The sequence below is a fragment of the Nycticebus coucang genome, chromosome 10 (genome assembly GCF_027406575.1).
Source record: "Nycticebus coucang isolate mNycCou1 chromosome 10, mNycCou1.pri, whole genome shotgun sequence".
Classification (NCBI taxonomy): Eukaryota; Metazoa; Chordata; class Mammalia; order Primates; family Lorisidae; genus Nycticebus; species Nycticebus coucang.
Genome location: NC_069789.1, coordinates 115,539,497 through 115,555,992, shown reverse-complemented (window position 1 = coordinate 115,555,992; position 16,496 = coordinate 115,539,497). Strand labels below are relative to the sequence as shown.

General features: G+C 49.8%; 1 protein-coding gene across 7 annotated transcripts; it reads left to right on the top strand.

The window, feature by feature from the left end:
* Nucleotides 1-2: 2 nt before the first annotated feature.
* Nucleotides 3-15,626, top strand: FLT3LG (fms related receptor tyrosine kinase 3 ligand). 7 transcript variants are annotated; one of them, XM_053606593.1, is made up of 9 exons: nt 3-114; nt 4,854-4,920; nt 5,370-5,486; nt 5,654-5,707; nt 5,937-6,080; nt 6,459-6,597; nt 11,040-11,215; nt 11,312-11,380; nt 15,025-15,377. In XM_053606593.1, exons 1-8 carry the CDS (start codon nt 86-88, stop codon nt 11,357-11,359), a joined length of 774 nt encoding a protein of 257 aa, XP_053462568.1. In that variant the 5' UTR covers nt 3-85; the 3' UTR covers nt 11,360-11,380; nt 15,025-15,377. The 7 variants fall into 7 exon arrangements, with proteins under 7 accessions (XP_053462568.1, XP_053462567.1, XP_053462566.1 ...); XM_053606594.1 differs by lacking the exon at nt 3-114 and adding an exon at nt 4,478-4,557; XM_053606592.1 differs by lacking the exon at nt 3-114 and having other exon boundaries at nt 4,331-4,920; nt 6,513-6,597; nt 15,025-15,383.
* Nucleotides 15,627-16,496: the final 870 nt, after the last annotated feature.

Here is a 16,496-nt window from a genome sequence, read left to right as displayed (position 1 = left end):
CCTGCAGGCCTCTTGTCTCTCCTGGTATGCTCCACCTGGTGGCTCTACTTTTCTGGTTTCCTCTGCCTGTGCATTGCCTCAGAACATGATATTCTGGTCAGTCAGCTCTATGGGGTAAGAGCAAAACCCTGGTGGGTAACTTTTGACAATATCCATGATGCAAATATTCCCCCATGCCCAACTTTAGGGTACTGATGAGTTTAGGTCTCATTCTGGCTCAGGCTGGTCTTGAACCTGTGAACTCAGGCAGTCCACTTGCCTCGGCCTCACAGAGTGCTAGGATTACAGGCGTGAGCCACCTCACCCAGCCTGAATTGCTGAATTTTTTTTTTATTTTTTTTTTATTTTTTTTATTTTTTTTTTTTCTGTAGAGACAGAGTCTCACTGTACCGCCCTCGGGTAGAGTGCCGTGGCGTCACACCGCTCACAGCAACCTCTAACTCTTGGGCTTACGCGATTCTCTTGCCTCAGCCTCCCGAGTAGCTGGGACTACAGGCGCCCGCCACAACGCCCGGCTATTTTTTTGTTGCAGTTGGCCGGGGCTGGGTTTGAACCCGCCACCCTCGGCATATGGGGCCGGCGCCCTACTCACTGAGCCACAGGCGCCGCCGAATTGCTGAATTTTTAACAGCTGTATGAGCCAGTGTGAGTAGCCCCTTCACACCACAGCCTTAGAATCCCACCAGGCGTGGTAGCTCATGCCTGTAATGCTAGCACTCTGAGACACTGAGGCAGGTGGATTGCTTGAGCTCCGGAGTTTGAGACCAGCCTGAGCAAAAGCAAGACCCTGTATCTACTGAAAATAGAAAAACTAGGCTCGGCGCCCGTAGCACAGTGGTTAAGGCACCGGCCACATGCACCAAGGCTGATGGGTCCAAACCCAGCCAGGTCCTGCTAAACAACAATGCAACTGCAACAACAACAACAAAAAAAATAGCTGGGTGTTGTGGCAGGCACCTGTAGTCCAAGCTACTTGGGAGGCTGAGGCAAGAGAACCGCTTAAGCCCAAGAGTTTTAGGTTGCTGTGAGCTGTGACGCCACAGCACTCTACCAAGGGCAACATAGTGAGACTGTCTCAAAAAAAAAAAAAAAAAAATAGAAAAACTAGTCGGGGGGGCAGTGCCTGTGGCTCAATGGGTAGGGCATGGCCCCCATATACCCAGGGTGGCAGGTTCAAAACCAGCCCTAGCCAAACTGCAACAAAAAAATAGCCAGGCATTGTGGCAGGCACCTGTAGTCCCACCTACTCAGGAGGCTGAGGCAAGAGAATCGCCTAAACCCAGGAGTTGGAGATTGCTGTGAGCTGTGACACCACAGCACTCTACTGAGGGTGATAAAGTGAGAGTCTTATCTCAAAAAAAAAGAAAAGAATAACTAGTCAGTCATGGTGGTAAGTGCCTGTAGTCCCAGCTACTCAGGAGGCTAAGGCCAGAGTATCGCTTGAGCCCAAGAGTTTGAGGTTGCTGTGAACTAGGCTGGCACTATGGCACTCTACTCAGGGTGATGGAGTAAGACCCTGTCTCAAAAATAAAAAAATTGCCGGGCACAGTGGCTCATGCCTATAATCCTACCACTCTGGGAGGCTGAGGCAGGTGGATTGCCTGAGCTCACAGGTTCAAAACCAGCCTGTACCAGAGCAAGACCTCATCTCTAAAATAGCCAGGTGTTGTGGCAGGCACCTGTAGTCCCAGCTACTTGGGAGGCTGAGACAAGAGAATCATTTGAGCCCAAGAGTTTGAGGTTGCTGTGAGCTGTGATGTCACAGCACTCTACCAAGGGCAACAAAGTAAGATTCTGTCTCAAAAAAAAAAAAAAATTAAATCCGTTTTGATGAAAGAAACCCACTCATGCTAGCTTGGGATAAAAGAGAATTTTCTGGAAGGTTACAGAGATACCTTATAGAAGACAGGGCAGGACACACATCTACGTGTCCCAGGACTTCATCAGGTAGGAGCCAAGGCAGGCCCTTTTTCCAGGAGCCACATGATCTCTTGGGTCTTGTATCTCTGCCTTTTTGCTCCATTCAAATCTTTCTAGCTGGCAGGGGCAGTGGCAGTGGCTCACGCCTGTAATCCTAGCACTCTGGGAGACTGCGAGGGGAGAATCCCTTGAGTTCAAGAGTTGGAGTCCAGCATGAGCAAGGGTGAGACCCTGTCTCTACTAAAAACAGAAAAATTAGCCAGGCATTGTTGTGGGCACCTATAGTCCCAGCTACTCAGGAGGCTGAAGCAGGAGGATCACATGAGCCAAGGAGTTTCAGTTTGTTGTAAACTATGATGCCACAGCACTCCACCCAGGGCTACAGAGTGAGACTGTCTCAAAAAAGAAAATTAAAAACCAGAAGTCTGGGATGGTGCCTGTAGCTCAAAGGGATAGGGCACCGGCCCCATATGCTGGAGGTGATGGGTTCAAACCCAGCCCCTGCCAAAAACTGCAAAAAATAAATAAATAAATAAAAATTTCAAAAAAAAAAAAAAAACAGAAGTCTGAAATGGGTTTCATTTAGCTGAAGTCCAGGCATTGGCAGACCTGTATCCGTGCTTCTGGAGGCTCCAGAATCTCACCTTTACCAATCTCTCCAGGCCATGGGTAGTCCTTGGCTCCGGCTCATTTTCCCTGTCTTCTAATTTTTTTTTTTTTTTTTTGAGACAGAGTCTCACTCTGTCACCCTTGGTAGACTGCCATGGCATCATCATTACCTCACAGCAACCTCAAAACTCTTGGGCTCAATCCTCTTGCCTCAGTTTTTCTGTCTTTAGTAGAGATAGGGCATTTCTCTTACTTGAACTCACGAGTTCAAGACAAGCCTAAATAAGAGAAATGTAATGTGCTAGGATTACAGGCGTGAGCCACCACACCCAGCCTATTTACCCATCTTCAAAGCCAGAAATGGCTGGATGAGTCTCTCAAGGTGGCTTCACTCTGACTCTTCTGTTGACACATCTCTCTCTGCCTCTCTCTTTTCACTTATTGGGACACACCACCAAATGATCTTACCCCTCCCCCCATCTCAAGATCTTTAGCTTGATAACATCTGCAAAGTCCCTTTTGCCACACAGGGTCACATTTCACAGGTTCTAGGGATTAGGATGTGGATATTTTGGGGTGCTATTGTTTTGTCTGTCTCAAAGGCAGTCAGAAAATAAGTGAAAAACTAAGAAAAGTGAGCTGTGCCCATAGCTCAGTGGGTAGGGCGCCAGCTACATTAACCGAGGCTAATGTGTTCGAACCCAGCTGGGGCCTGCTAAACAACAATGGCAACAACAACAAAATAGCTGGGCATTGTGGCAGGTGCCTGTAGTCCCAGTTTATTGAGAGGCTGAGGCAAGAGAATCACTTAAACCCAAGAGCTTGAGGTCACTGTGAGGTCACTGTGAGCACTCTACCCTACACTCTACAGCACTCTACAACAACTTGAGACTGTCTCAAAAAAAAAAAAAACCTAACAAAAGTCTGAAAGTCTGGCCATTCAGTGGGATTTGGAAACTAAACCCAGTTGGACAGGAAGTGAGGTGGAGGAGGCAGGGAAGACAAATGGCTGGTGTAACAGGATGGCTTTGCTGCAAATACACAGCCCCCAACTTCTGGTCTACAGCCACAAAGTTAGTCTCTTGTTCACATTACCTGTTCATTCAAGGTTGGAAGGGCCCCCTCTGCTCCTCAGAATCACAAGGGGAACTTGGCTGAGGGAGGCCCTCTTGATGGTTCTTACACCTATGGGGACCATTCCCCAGCGTGGTAGGCTTCCACACATAAGTGACATTCAACCTCATGTTGTTGGCCAAAGCAAGTCATGTGGTCAGCCATGCCTGAGTTCCACAGGAAAGGAGGGCCAGCAGCTATCTGGGGACTATCTGCCACAGATGGAATAGGCGAGAAAGAGATTCGCTGAACCCCAGGCATGGAAGGGGGCTTTTGTGTGTGTGTGTGTGTGTGTGTGTGTGTGGTTTTTGGCCAGGGCTAGGTTCGAACCCATCACCTCTGGCATATGGGACCGGCGCCCTACTCCTTGAGCCACAGGCACTGCCCTTATTTTTTTCTTATTTACCACCTCACTGCCCAGTTTAGAAGTTGAAGAAATTGAGGCTTAAAGAAGTCAAGGGGCAGGCCAACCTTTCACAGTGGAAAAGGGCAGCCAGATTGACACTTGCCAGGCCTGATGTGACAAGATACATCCCCTGAGTCCTGTGTGCCAGGTATTGGCAGAGAGAGCTGGAGGTTCGGTCAGACCCAACAGTTCAACAAGCCTCCGGCTCCCCTGCTCCCGCAGCCAGATCTGCTTTGGAGGCCCGATGGCCTGGCACTGTAAGTGCCACTCAGGGGTACTGTCTTGGCCTAGGCCTTCCCAGTCGCAGCAGAACTCTCCGAAGGTGCTATCAGCGGCGTGAGTGGCCACCTGTCACCACCAGGGGGCGCTCTCGGACCCGGCCCAAATCCCACCCTTGCTCGCTGTCCCCAAAACTTTCCTTTCACTTTCGGTCTCTGCCTGTCACCCGGCTTGGCCCCTTCCACACCCTGCTGGGGCTCGCCTAGTGTGTGAGGAGCATTGGACTCCAGGTCCCCAAGGGGCGGAGCCGTGGTCCCTAATCCTAGGGCAGAGACACCAGGGGATGGGGGGGTCGGGTTCCCGAGTCCCTGACCTGGGAGGGTTCTGGGGACCGGATGTCGGGGTTCTTGAAAGGGGAGATGAGGAGTTTTCACCATAACTGGGGCTCATGCAGGAAGCCTGGGGCAGTGAGAGGCGGAAACTCAGCCACATCAAGAAGACCACGGAGGGGTGGGGAGCTGAAGGGGCGGGTGAGGAAGGGGCTGGGGTGTGGGGGTCCGAGACTACTTTTTCTGTCCCTACCAAGACCCGGCCATAGGCATGAGGGGCCCCTGGCCGAGATGACAGTGCTGGCACCAGCCTGGAACCCAACTGTGCGTATACCTGAGGGACAAGGTGGGGGGAATGGAGAAGCACAATGTCAAGATGGGGGGGGGGGGTGGAGATGGATAGAGGAGGGGCAGGTGGACAGAAGGGAGAAATGAACAGAAGGGTGGAGGTGGACAGAGAAGGGGAGAGGTGGACAGAGGAGGGGGATTTGGCAGTGCTGGATACAAATGAAGAGGACAGGACCAAGAGGGAGGGAGAAACACCCTAGTGAATGTAGAGGGCCCAGTAGAGAAGAGGGGGAGAGAGATAGGCAGAGCAGGTGAAAACAGGACATCGCTAGAACAGAGGCCAAGAGGAACAAGGAGGTGTGGGCAGAGATGGGAGAGGTGGATGAGACTTGGGACAGGAGGAGGGAAGACCGAGCAGAGGAGATGGAAGCCTGGGGGCAGGGGGCATGTGTGGAGCCAAGAGGGACCTGGGCCCTGCCCTGCAGACCTCCCAGCTGCTGCTGCTGCTTCTGCTGCTGCTCCCCGGCCTCCGTGGTACCCAGAACTGCTCCTTCCAGCACAGCCCCATCTCTTCCACTTTCGCTGATAAGATCCTCAAGCTGGTGAGCGTCCCTGCCTCGGACTCTATCCTGCTGTCCCCTTTTGAGGCCAAGGTTCTGTAGCTGCGTCTGAATTCCCCTTGTCTTGGCCTTTGTCCCTCTTAGTCTGGGTCTTTGGCCACCACCTCTTGAGTCTCCTTAGTTCTGTTTCCCCCTGTTTTCTCTCCAAGTCTAACTACCTGCTTCTGGATTACCAAGTCACTGTGGCCTCCAACCTGCAGGAAGTGAGTCATATGGGAGGGGCCTGGGATGGAGGTGGGAACCATAGACTCAAAACCGACACCCTTGGGGACCAGGCTAGTTGGCCAACCTGGCCCCTTCCTGCTCAGACCCAAGAACTCCTGCCCCAGTGCCTCCTCCCTCAGACCCAGGGGTCCAGACCCCCAGCCCCTCCTCTCTCAGACCCCAGCATGGACTGTCCCGGCCCCTACTCTCCACTCTCTTGGCACCCAGGAGGAGCTCTGCGGGGCACTCTGGCGGCTGGTCCTGGCCCAGCGCTGGATGGAACAGCTCAAGACTGTGGCTGGGTCCCACATGCAAGACCTCCTGGAGGCTGTCAACACGGAGATAGTCTTTGTCACCACATGTGCCTTTCAGGTTAGCCCTGAACTTGGAGAACAAGTGAGGGGAGGAAGATGCTTTCTCATACATTGGAAGTAAATCTGCTCAGCCTTACTGGAGATTTCTTTTGAACTGAGCAACACAAGGAAGGCAAAGCTGCCACCCAGTCACCTGGGGGCCTGTCCCTGCAGAATAACAACTGTTTAGGCAACAGGGGATGGTGGAGAGTCTGGGCCCAGATCTCTCAGGTCCTGATGAAGGCTGCTGCTAAGGTTCTCCCTGCTAGTAACTAGGAGAGGGGGCTCTGAAGTCTTGAGACTGGGTCTGGCTGGGTGTTGCCAGCTGGGAAGGGTCCTGGGCCTGTGGTGATGGGCGGGTTGATGTGGTGGTGATATCTCCCTCCACTGCCCCCAGCCCCTCCCCAGCTGTCTTCGCTTCGTCAAGACCAACATCTCCTGCCTCCTGCAGGACACCTCTCAACAGCTGAATGCTCTGAAGCGGTTGATCACCAGCCGGAATTTCTCTCCATGCCTGGAGCTGCGGTGTCAGCCCGGTAAAGGTTCCGTGTGCCCTCCACATCCCCTCCCATCATCCTTACAACCCCTCACCCTCTCTGCTCTGTGTGTCCCAGAGCCCACCCTGCCCCCATTGTCTGCAACAAAGACAAGTTCATTCCCCTTCCTGGACTCAGTTTACCTATCTTTGAGAAGGGAACAATAATTCTTGTCTGTTTCTCTAAGACAGTCCTGTCCAATAGAAATATGACAGAAGCCACAAATTTAAGTGTAAATTTCCTAGTTCTCACGTTTAAAAGTTTAAAAAAAAAATTGGGGCAGCACCTGTGGCTCAGTGAGTAGGGCGCCGACCTCATATACCGAGGGTGGCAGGTTCAAACCCGGCCCCAGCCAAGCTGCAACAAAAAATAGCCGGGCGTTGTGGCAGGTGCCAGTAGTCCCAGCTACTCGGGGGGTTGAGGCAAGAGAATCGCCTAAGCCCAAGAGCTGGAGGTTGCCACGGCACTCTACCAAGGGTGACAAAATGAGACTCTGTCTCTTTAAAAAAATTTTTTTTTCATTTTTTTCCCCAGGGTTTTTTTTTTTTTTTTTTGAGACAGAGTCTCACTATCTTGCCCTCAGTAGAGGGCAGTGGCGTCACAGCTCACAGCAACCTCAAACTCTTAGGCATAAGTGATTCTTTTGCCTCAGCCTCCAAAGTAGCTGGGACTACAGGCGCCCACCACAATGCCCAGCTATTTTTTGTTGCTGTTGTCATTGTTGTTTAGCTGGCCCAGGCTGGGTTCAAACCCGCCAACCTCAGTGTATGTGGCTGGCACCATAACCACTGTGCTACGGGCACCCAGCCAGTTTATTATTATTATTAGTAGTAGTAGTAGTAGTAGTACTTGAGACAAGGTCTTGTTGTGTTACCCCATCTGGAGTACAGTAGCACCATCATAACTCACTGCAGCCTCAAACTCCTGGCTTCAAGAGATCCACGTCAGCCTCAAATCCCAAAATACTGGGATCACAGGTGTGAGCCATCATGCCTGGCCAGGATTTTAAATGCCTGTGATCTTTTAGCAAGTTAAAGGTTGGGCTTTGTTTGTTTGTTTGTTTTTGAGACAGTCTCACTATCTCGCCTTCGGTGGAGTGCTGTGGCGTCACAGCTCACAGCAACCTCCAACTCTTGGGCTCAAGCGATTCTTTTGCTCCAGCCTCCCAAGAGGCTGGGACTACAGGTGCCCGCCACAACACGCAGCTATTTCTTTGGTTGCAGCTGTCATTGTTGTTTAGCAGGCCTGGGCTTGCCTGCTTCGGTGTATGTGGCTGGCACCCTACTCACTGAGCTACAGGCGCCAAGCCTAAGGTTGGGTTTTTTGTTTTTTGTTTTTAGGTTTTTTTTGCAGTTTTTGGCTGGGGCCAGGTTTGAACCCGCCACCTCCGGTATATGGGGCCGGCGCCCTACACCTTTGAGCCATAGGTGCCACCCAAGTTGGGGTTTTTATTTAACTTTTTTGTTTGGGAATAATTATAAGTTCATAGGCAAGTACAAAGAGATGAACAGAGCAGGAGTAGAGTCCCTCATAACCCTTGCCCAGCCTCCCCAGTGTTACATTTACATTTTGCTCGTTAACATTAACTATACCACAAAATCGAAACCAGAAAATTGACATTGTTCTAATCCACACAGCTTTTTCAGATTTTGCCAGTTACTTGTATACATGTGTGTGTGTTCGTTTGTTCTATTCCAGCGGTTCTCAACCTGTGGGTGGAGACCCAAAGGAACTGTATTAAAGGGTTGCGGCATTAGGAAGGTTGAGAACCGCTGCTCTATTCCTTGCCTTTCCAAAAGTTTCTGTCATTTACATTTAGCCTTACTGGTCATTCAGCCAAGTTGTACGTGCTTGGCATTGGAGGCACAGCGTGAAACAAGACCAAGATCACTGCCACTCAGAGCTACATGCTAATTAGGGAGGTGGAAGATAAACACATAAATACATAAACAATCCAGAAAGTAAGGCCAGGAGTTTGAGGCTGGGGTGAGCCACGATCATGCTGCTTCACTCCAACCTGGGCAATGGAGCAAGACCCTGTTTCTAGAAAAAAAAAAAAGAAAGAAAGTATCTGAGTATTATGAGCCCTGTGCACTCAATGAAAATAGGATGATGGAATTGTGATCTGCACTGGTTGGCTGGAAAGTAACTGAAAATTGGGAACAAAGGGACAGCTAGTGCAAAGGTCCTGAGGCAGAAACCTGTTTGTGTTCTTATTTGGGGGGCTCAGCAGCCATAGATTAGTGGTTAGGGTGCCAGGTATATACTCTGGGGCTGGCGGGTTTGAACCCAGCCCAGGCCTGCTAAACAAAAATGACAACTACAACAATGAAAAATAGCTGGGTGTTGTGGCAGGCGCCAGTAGTCCCAGCTACTTTGGAGGCTGAGGCAAGAGAATTGCTTAAGCCCAAGAGTTTGAGGTTGCTGTGAGCTGTGATGCCATAGCACTCTACCAAGGGTGACATAATGAGACACTGTCTCAAAAAAAAAAAAAAGGGACATTTAGGGTGGTCTCTCTGAACCTACTCTGTCCATTCACTCATTCAGATATTTTAGGAGCACTAAGGAGTAGTTTCTGGTGTTAAATAAGATGGGTAAGAAGGTTCGGTGCCTATAGCTCAGAGGCTAGGGCACCAGCCACATACACCAAGGCTGGAGGGTTCGAACCCGGCTTGGGCCTGCCAAATAATAATGACAACTACAACAAAAGAACAGCCAGCCGTTGTGGCAGGCATCTGTAGTCCCACCTACTTGGGAGGCTGAGGCAGGAGAGTCACTTGAGCCCAAGAGTAGGAGGTTGCTGTGAGCTTTGACACCATGGCACTCTATCCAGGGCGACAGCTTGAGACTCTGTCTCAAAAAAAAAAAAAAAAGCTCGGCACCTATGGCTCAAGTGGCTAAGCCACCCGCCAGCCACATACACCTGAGCTGGTGGGATCGAATCCAGCCCAGGCCCGCCAAACAACAATGACGGCTGCAACCAAAAAAATAGCCAGGCGTTATGGCAGGTGCCTGTAATCCCAGCTACTTGGGAGGCAGAAGCAGGAGAATCACTTGAGCCCAGGAGTTGGAGGTTGCTGTGAGCTGTGATGCCACAGCACTCTACCCAGGGTGACAGCTTGAGGCTCTGTCTCAAAAAAACATAAAAAGAACAGGGAAGAGCCCTGTTGCTCACATGGGGCTCACACACATTGGGTGAAGAGAAACAAATAGATAAATGATCATTAGAAACATTTTTTTGTTGTTGTTTTTGTTTTGTTTTGTAGAGACAGTCTCACTTTATCGCTCCCGGTAGAGTGCCATGGCGTCACATAGCTCACAGCAACCTCCAGTTCCTGGGCTTAGGCGATTCTCTTGCCTCAGCCTCCCAAGTAGCTGGGACTACAGGCGCCCGCCACAACGCCCGGCTATTTTTTTGTTGCAGTTTGGCCAGGGCCAGCTTTGAACCTGCCACCCTCAGTATTTGGGGCCGGCGCCCTGCAGATTTGTTTAATTAAAAAATAAAGGTGGCACCTGTGGCTCAGTGAGTAGGGCGCAGGCCCCATACACTGAGGGTGGCGGGTTCAAATCCGGCCCCAGACAAACTGCAACAAAAAAGTACGCCTGTAGTCCCAGCTACTCGGGAGGCTGAGGCAGGAGAATCGCTTAAGCCCAGGAGTTGGAGGTTGCTGTGAGCTGTGTGATGCCATGGCACTCTACCGAGGGCCATAAAGTGAAACTCTGTCTCTACAAAAAAAAAAAAAAGTAGCCAGGCGTTGTGGTGGGCGCCTGTAGTCCCAGCTACTCGGGAGGCTGAGGCAAGAGAATCGCCTAAGCCCAGGAACTGGAGGTTGCTGTGAGCTGTGTGATGCCACGGCACTCTACCAAGAGTGATAAAGTGAGACTGTCTCTACAAAAAAAAAATAATAATAATAATTAATAAATAAATAAAAATTAAGTAAAACCTTGCTGTGTCCCAGACACTGTTGTAAGCACTTTCCACATTTAATTTTTGTGACCTGATGAGGTACTTATAGTGATTATGTCAGTTTTTTTTTTTTTTAGACAGAGTCTCAACCTGTTGCCCTGGGTAGAGTGCAATGGTATCACAGCTCACAGCAACCTCCAACTCCTGGGCTTAAGTGAATCTCTTGCCTCAGCCTCCCAAATAGCTGGGACTACAGGCACCCACCACAATGCCCAGCTATTTTTTGGTTATAGTTGTCATTGTTGTTTGGCAAACCCAAGCTGGATTTGAACCCACCGGCTCAGGTGTATGTGGCTGGCGCCTTAGCTGCTTGAGCTACAGGCACCAAGCTGTGATTATGTCAATTTTATAGGTGAGGAAACTGAGGCACAGAGAGGCCAGCAGCCCCCTGAGGTCCCACAGCCAGTGCCAGCCTTTCCTTCCTTCTCTAACCCAGCCTTTCTCCTTGGTCACCTAGCCTCCTCTCTTTCCCCAGACCCCTCTACCCTGCCACCCCCGAGGAGTCCTGGGGCCCTAGAAGACACAACCCCGCCAGCACCCCAGCCACCTCTGCTGCTGCTGTTGCTGCCCGCAGCCCTTGTGCTGCCAGCAGCTGTCTGCTGCCTGCACTGGCGAAGGAGGAGGTGGGGGATGCCCTGCCCTGGGGAGCAGGTGAGCCAGCAGGATGGGCAGAGGGAATGAAGAGAGACAAGAGGGTGGCCAGAGGCCCTGCCTACCCACCTGTGACTGACCTTGTGGGGGCCACAGGTGCCCCCCACCTCCTGTCCCCAGGATGTACTGCGTATGGAGCCCTGACCTTCCTGGGGCCTCATGTTGGTAAGTCCCTCACAGGGGGTGGGGGCTGGACTGTGGGGAGGGGTCTAGGAGCCAGGAAAGGGCTATAAGCAGAGCAGGGGCAGCCCAAGTACAGAAGGACCCCTGGGGCCATGGAGACCTGGAAGAAGAGAGTGGAGTGAGAGGGAGAATGGGGGACCCAGGTGAGAGGACCATGCTGTGAGGTGTAGTGGATGGGGCAGAGAGCATGAGGTTGAGGCAGGAGGGCCAAGGCTTGATATGGGATTTGGCACAGGTAAGCCTGGTCTGGCTCAGAGCTCTGTTGGACATGGGGAACCTGGGGAAGGAGTGAGATGAGGGAATGATATAGAGCTCAGTGTGGACCTAAGGGAGTGAGGGCCCTAGAGACATATATGAATGTGGGATTTTTTTTGGGGGGGGGGAGTCTTCCCTCTATCACTCTGGGTAGAGTGCTGTGGAATCTGCCTAGCTCACAGCAACCTCAAACTCTTCCTCAGCCTCCTCAGTAACTGGGACTATAGGTGCCCACCATGATGCCCAGCTAGTTTTTCTGTTTCTTAGTAGAGACAGGGTCTTGTTCTTGCTTCCTGAGTAACTGGGACTACAGGCACCCCTCATGATGCCCAGCTAGTTTTTCTATTTCATAGTAGAGACAGAGTGGTCTTGTTCTTGCTCAGGCTCAAACTCCTGTGCTCAAGCAATCCACCTGCCTCAGCCTCCCAGTGTTGGGAGACACGTGCCTGCAGGCATGGATGTAGGAATTTGCAAGCCAATACAGAGGAGTCTTAGGGAAGGAATGAATAGTATTTCTTTTTCTTTTTTTTTTTTTTTTTTGTAGAGACAGAGTTTCACTTTATGGCCCTCAGTAGAGTGCCATGGTATCACATGGCCTCACAGCAACCTCCAACTCCTGGGCTTAAGCGATTCTCTTGCCTGAGCCTCCTGAGTAGCTGGGACTACAGGCGCCCGCCACAACGCCCGGCTATTTTTTGGTTGCAGTTCAGCCGGGGCTGGGTTTGAACCCGCCACCCTCGGTATATGGGGCCGGCGCCTTACCGACTAAGCCACAGGCGCCGCCCAGGAATGAATAGTATTTCATCAGGAGGCAATTCCTCTGCAAAACCATCAGGTATGAGAAAGCTCAGGGTGTTGCAGTCACTTGAGCCAGTGCAGAGCATCAGGGAGCCATGGGAGGCATGTGAAGGAGAAAAGAATCTAGAGAAGGTTTAGGGCAGGAGGAAGGAAGGACATGAGGCCTCCATAAATTAACTCACTCTATTGAGAAGCTGGTGCCATTACTATCTTTGTTTCACAGAGGCTGAAACAGTCACAGAGAGTTAAATAATTTGCCAAACATCACACAGCTCATGAGTGAAAACCAAGATTTGACTCTAGGCTATCTTGTTCTAGCATCTGTGCCCTTCTCTCTTTTGCCTTAGTTTCCTTATATGTACAAAAAGCTTTAATAATAGTGTTTCCACTATAGGGTTGTCATGAGGTTAAGCGAAGTGACCCATGCAAAACTATGTAGCATTGCCCAGTGGAAATAGAATGCAAGGCATAAGTGCAATTCTAAATTTCTTAGTACCCTGTTTCCCCGAAAATAAAACATCCTCCAAAAATAAGATCTACTTACAGGAAAGATAAGACGTCCCCTGAAAAGAAGACCTAGTGCATCTTTGGGAGCACACCTTAAGATAAGACACTGTCTTTTTATTTTTTATTTTTTTTATTTTTTTATTTTTTAAAGTACAGACTTTATTTATTTTTCTTTTTTTGGATTGTGGCCAGGGTTGGGTTTGAACCCGCCACCTCTGGCATATGGGACCGGCGCCCTACTCCTTAGCCACAGGCGCCGCCCAAGACACTGTCTTATTTTCGGGGAAACAGGGTAGCTACTTGTAAAAAAAAAAAATGGACAAGAACTGAGTGTTCCAGCTCATGCTTGTTATCCCAGCACTTTGGGAGGCCAAAGTGGGAGGACCACTTGACCCCAGGAGTTCAAGACCAGCCTGGGCAACACAGTGAGACCCTGTCTCTACAAAAGCATAAATTAGCTGGGTGTGGTGATGCACCTGTAGTTGCAGGTACATAGGAGGGTAAGTCAGGAGGATCACTTGAGGTCAGGAATTCAAGGTTATAGTGAGCCATGATTATACTACTAAATTCCAGCCTAGGTGACCGAGCAAGACTCTGTCTCAAAAACAAAAAGGAAAAAGTGGCTCGGCGCCTGTGGCTCAAGCTGCTGAGGCGCCAGCCACATGCACCTGAGCTGGCGGGTTCGAATCTAGCCCGGCCTGCCAAACAATGACGGCTGCAACCAAAAAATAGCTGGGCGTTGTGGCAGGCGCCTGTAGTCCCAACTGCTGGGGAGGCAGAGGCAGAAGAATCGCTTGAGCCCTGGAGTTGGAGGTTGCTGTGAGCTGTGATGCCACGGTACTGTACCCAGGGCGACAGCTTGAGGCACTGTCTCAAAAAAAAAAAAAAGGAAAAAGAAAACAGGTAACTTCAAACAATATATTTATTTCACTCAATATATCCAAAATGTCATTTAAATATGTAACCAATATTTTAAATGATAACAAGTTATTTTATAATTTTTATATTTTTTCAGAATATAGTATTTTACACTGACAGCACATCTCAATTCAAACAATAAATTTTTATCGGAAACATTTGATTGGTATATAAATGTCTTGAAATTTACAGCTGCAAAAGAATATTCAAGTACTCAAGTTGTTCAAAATATACATAAGTTTTCTTGGTGGCGCCTGTAGCTCCAGCGGCTAAGGTGCCAACCATATACACGAGAGCTGGCGGGTTCAAATCCAGCCTGGGCCTGCCAAACAATGACAACTACGAACAAAAAATAGCCAGGCATTGTGGTGGGCACCTGTAGTCTCAGCTACTTGGGAGGCTGAGGCAAGAGAATTGCTTAAGCCTAGAGTTGGAGGTTCCTGTGAGCTGTGACGCCAGGGCACTCTACCCAGGGCAATAGCTTGAGGCTCTGTCTCAAAAAAAAAAAAAAAATATATATATGTATATATAATACACACACATATATATACACGTAAGTTTTCCAATAACTAGATTGGGGACCAGTTTCTATTAAAAATTTTATGATATTTCAATTTCCCAATGTTTTGCTGTTCAAGCAAGTGAAGCATGCCAGCAATACTAAGAATAGAGTTTTAAGTTGTCTGTAATAAAAATACCCAATGAAGCATAAAAAAAAAATTATGATTTTTCATTTCAGGACTTGCTTCTGACTAGTAATTTTTATTATAATTTTTTGGAAAAGGTACTACATTGAGGAGTTTCCCTCCCACCCTAATCCCTATCCAACCTGTTTTTCCCACTCAATGACCACATTACTCATCTCTTAAATTTAAGTTAGTTAAAGTTAGGTAAAATGTAAAATTCAGCCACATTTAAAGTGTTCAGTATTCATATGGAGCTGGTGTCATGTTGAAGAACAAAAATAGAGAACCCTATCATTGCAGAGTTCTTTTGGACAGAAGCCCTAGCCATGCAATGATCACTAGCTCTGAATGGAGCTGTTAATGGGCATTAGTTTGTGCCCATCCCTGAGCTAAATACTTTCCCTCTCTGTGAATCCTCAAACAGCCCAGTGAGACAGACACATCTATCATCCCATTTTACAGATGAGGACACTGAGGCCCAGAGTGGGCAGCCACCTGCCAGACGATGCACAGCCGGGATACAGAGGAGGTTGGCTAAAGGCTGGTCCCTTCCTGGGCCCCAATGCTCCTCTTACTCTCTCCCCAGGATGGAGGCAACGCCAGAACCCAGCACCAGCCCCTCTTACTCCCCTCTGTACAAAGCCCTTGTCCCTATGAAACTATATAAATCATCCTTTTCTACCAGCTCTGCCCAGGCCTGTCTGTGGATGGAACAGGGTGAGAATGGGACAATTATGATTTCAGGAATCTTGGTGTATCAGTTAAGGAAATGTTTCATTCAATACTGTGACTGTCTTCTGGCTGGTCTGGTAGCTCATGCCTCTAATCCCACCACTTTGGGAGATGGAGATGGAAGGATCACCTGAGCTCAGGATTTGGAGACCTGTGCAATATAGAGTGTGACTTTATAATTTTTTTTTTTTTTTTTTTTTTTTTTTTAAGCCAGGCGTGGTGGTTGAGCGCATTATAGCCCGAGCTACTTGGGAGGCTGAGCGAGGCAGGGGGAACGCTTGAGCCCAAAATTTAGAGGATGCATTGAGCTATGACCCCACCACTGCACTTTATAGCCCGGCTTCGGATGAAGGCCCTGTCTCAAATAAACAATACTGTCTTCTGAGGCCTCCTGGGGCCCAGGGCCAGTGCTGGACAATGCCAGAACCCACGTCGGATAGTCAGAACCAGCCCTTTTCTCCCACGTCTCCTAAACCATGAGGGAAAAGACAAAGGACCCAGCCAGCCTCGGTCACGGGATGCCACACACTCTAGAACACTGGCAGTGCCGGAGCCAGAGACAGATGACCCAGGCTAGGATACGGGAGACTCCCTGGAGCCAAAGGGCAGTGGGGCTGTGACAAGCCAGATTTTGGAGGTGGGAGGGAAGGCAGGGGACACAGCCTAACCAAAAGGTGAGAGTCCAGAAAATGAGACGTTCCTCTGGGTAATACTTAGCATATTGGTGTAGTCCAGGGAACTGGAAGTCATTCTTCGCCCACTCTTAGATCTCAAAGGCAAGACTGCCGCCACTTGTTTTACAGGCGGGTACACTGAGGCCTAGATAAGGCCTGGGGTTTGTCTGGGTCTCAACGAGAGTGACCACACACGGAAATCTGGACCTCTAAGCTTAGAATGAGGACTAAAAGGATAGCCTCATTTGCCTCCTGCGGTCTTCAGTAGCTTGAAGGGGTAATGGCGCCTCCCCTCACAAACATGGCAGAAAGATCGCTTGAACGAGATTAACAGCCCCTCAAAAATATGGCTGCGGAGGCTGGGCAGCCCAGCTCAACAGAGCCTCCTCCACGCCCCACGTGATCTCTCGCCCCAGACAGACATGGCCGCCAGGGCCTATCGGGACGCTATCCGGATTGGACAGTCAGAAGATGTCCCGCCTCCCAGTGAGGCGACTCTCTGCAGGGGCACGGCATTTTGGCCAATGA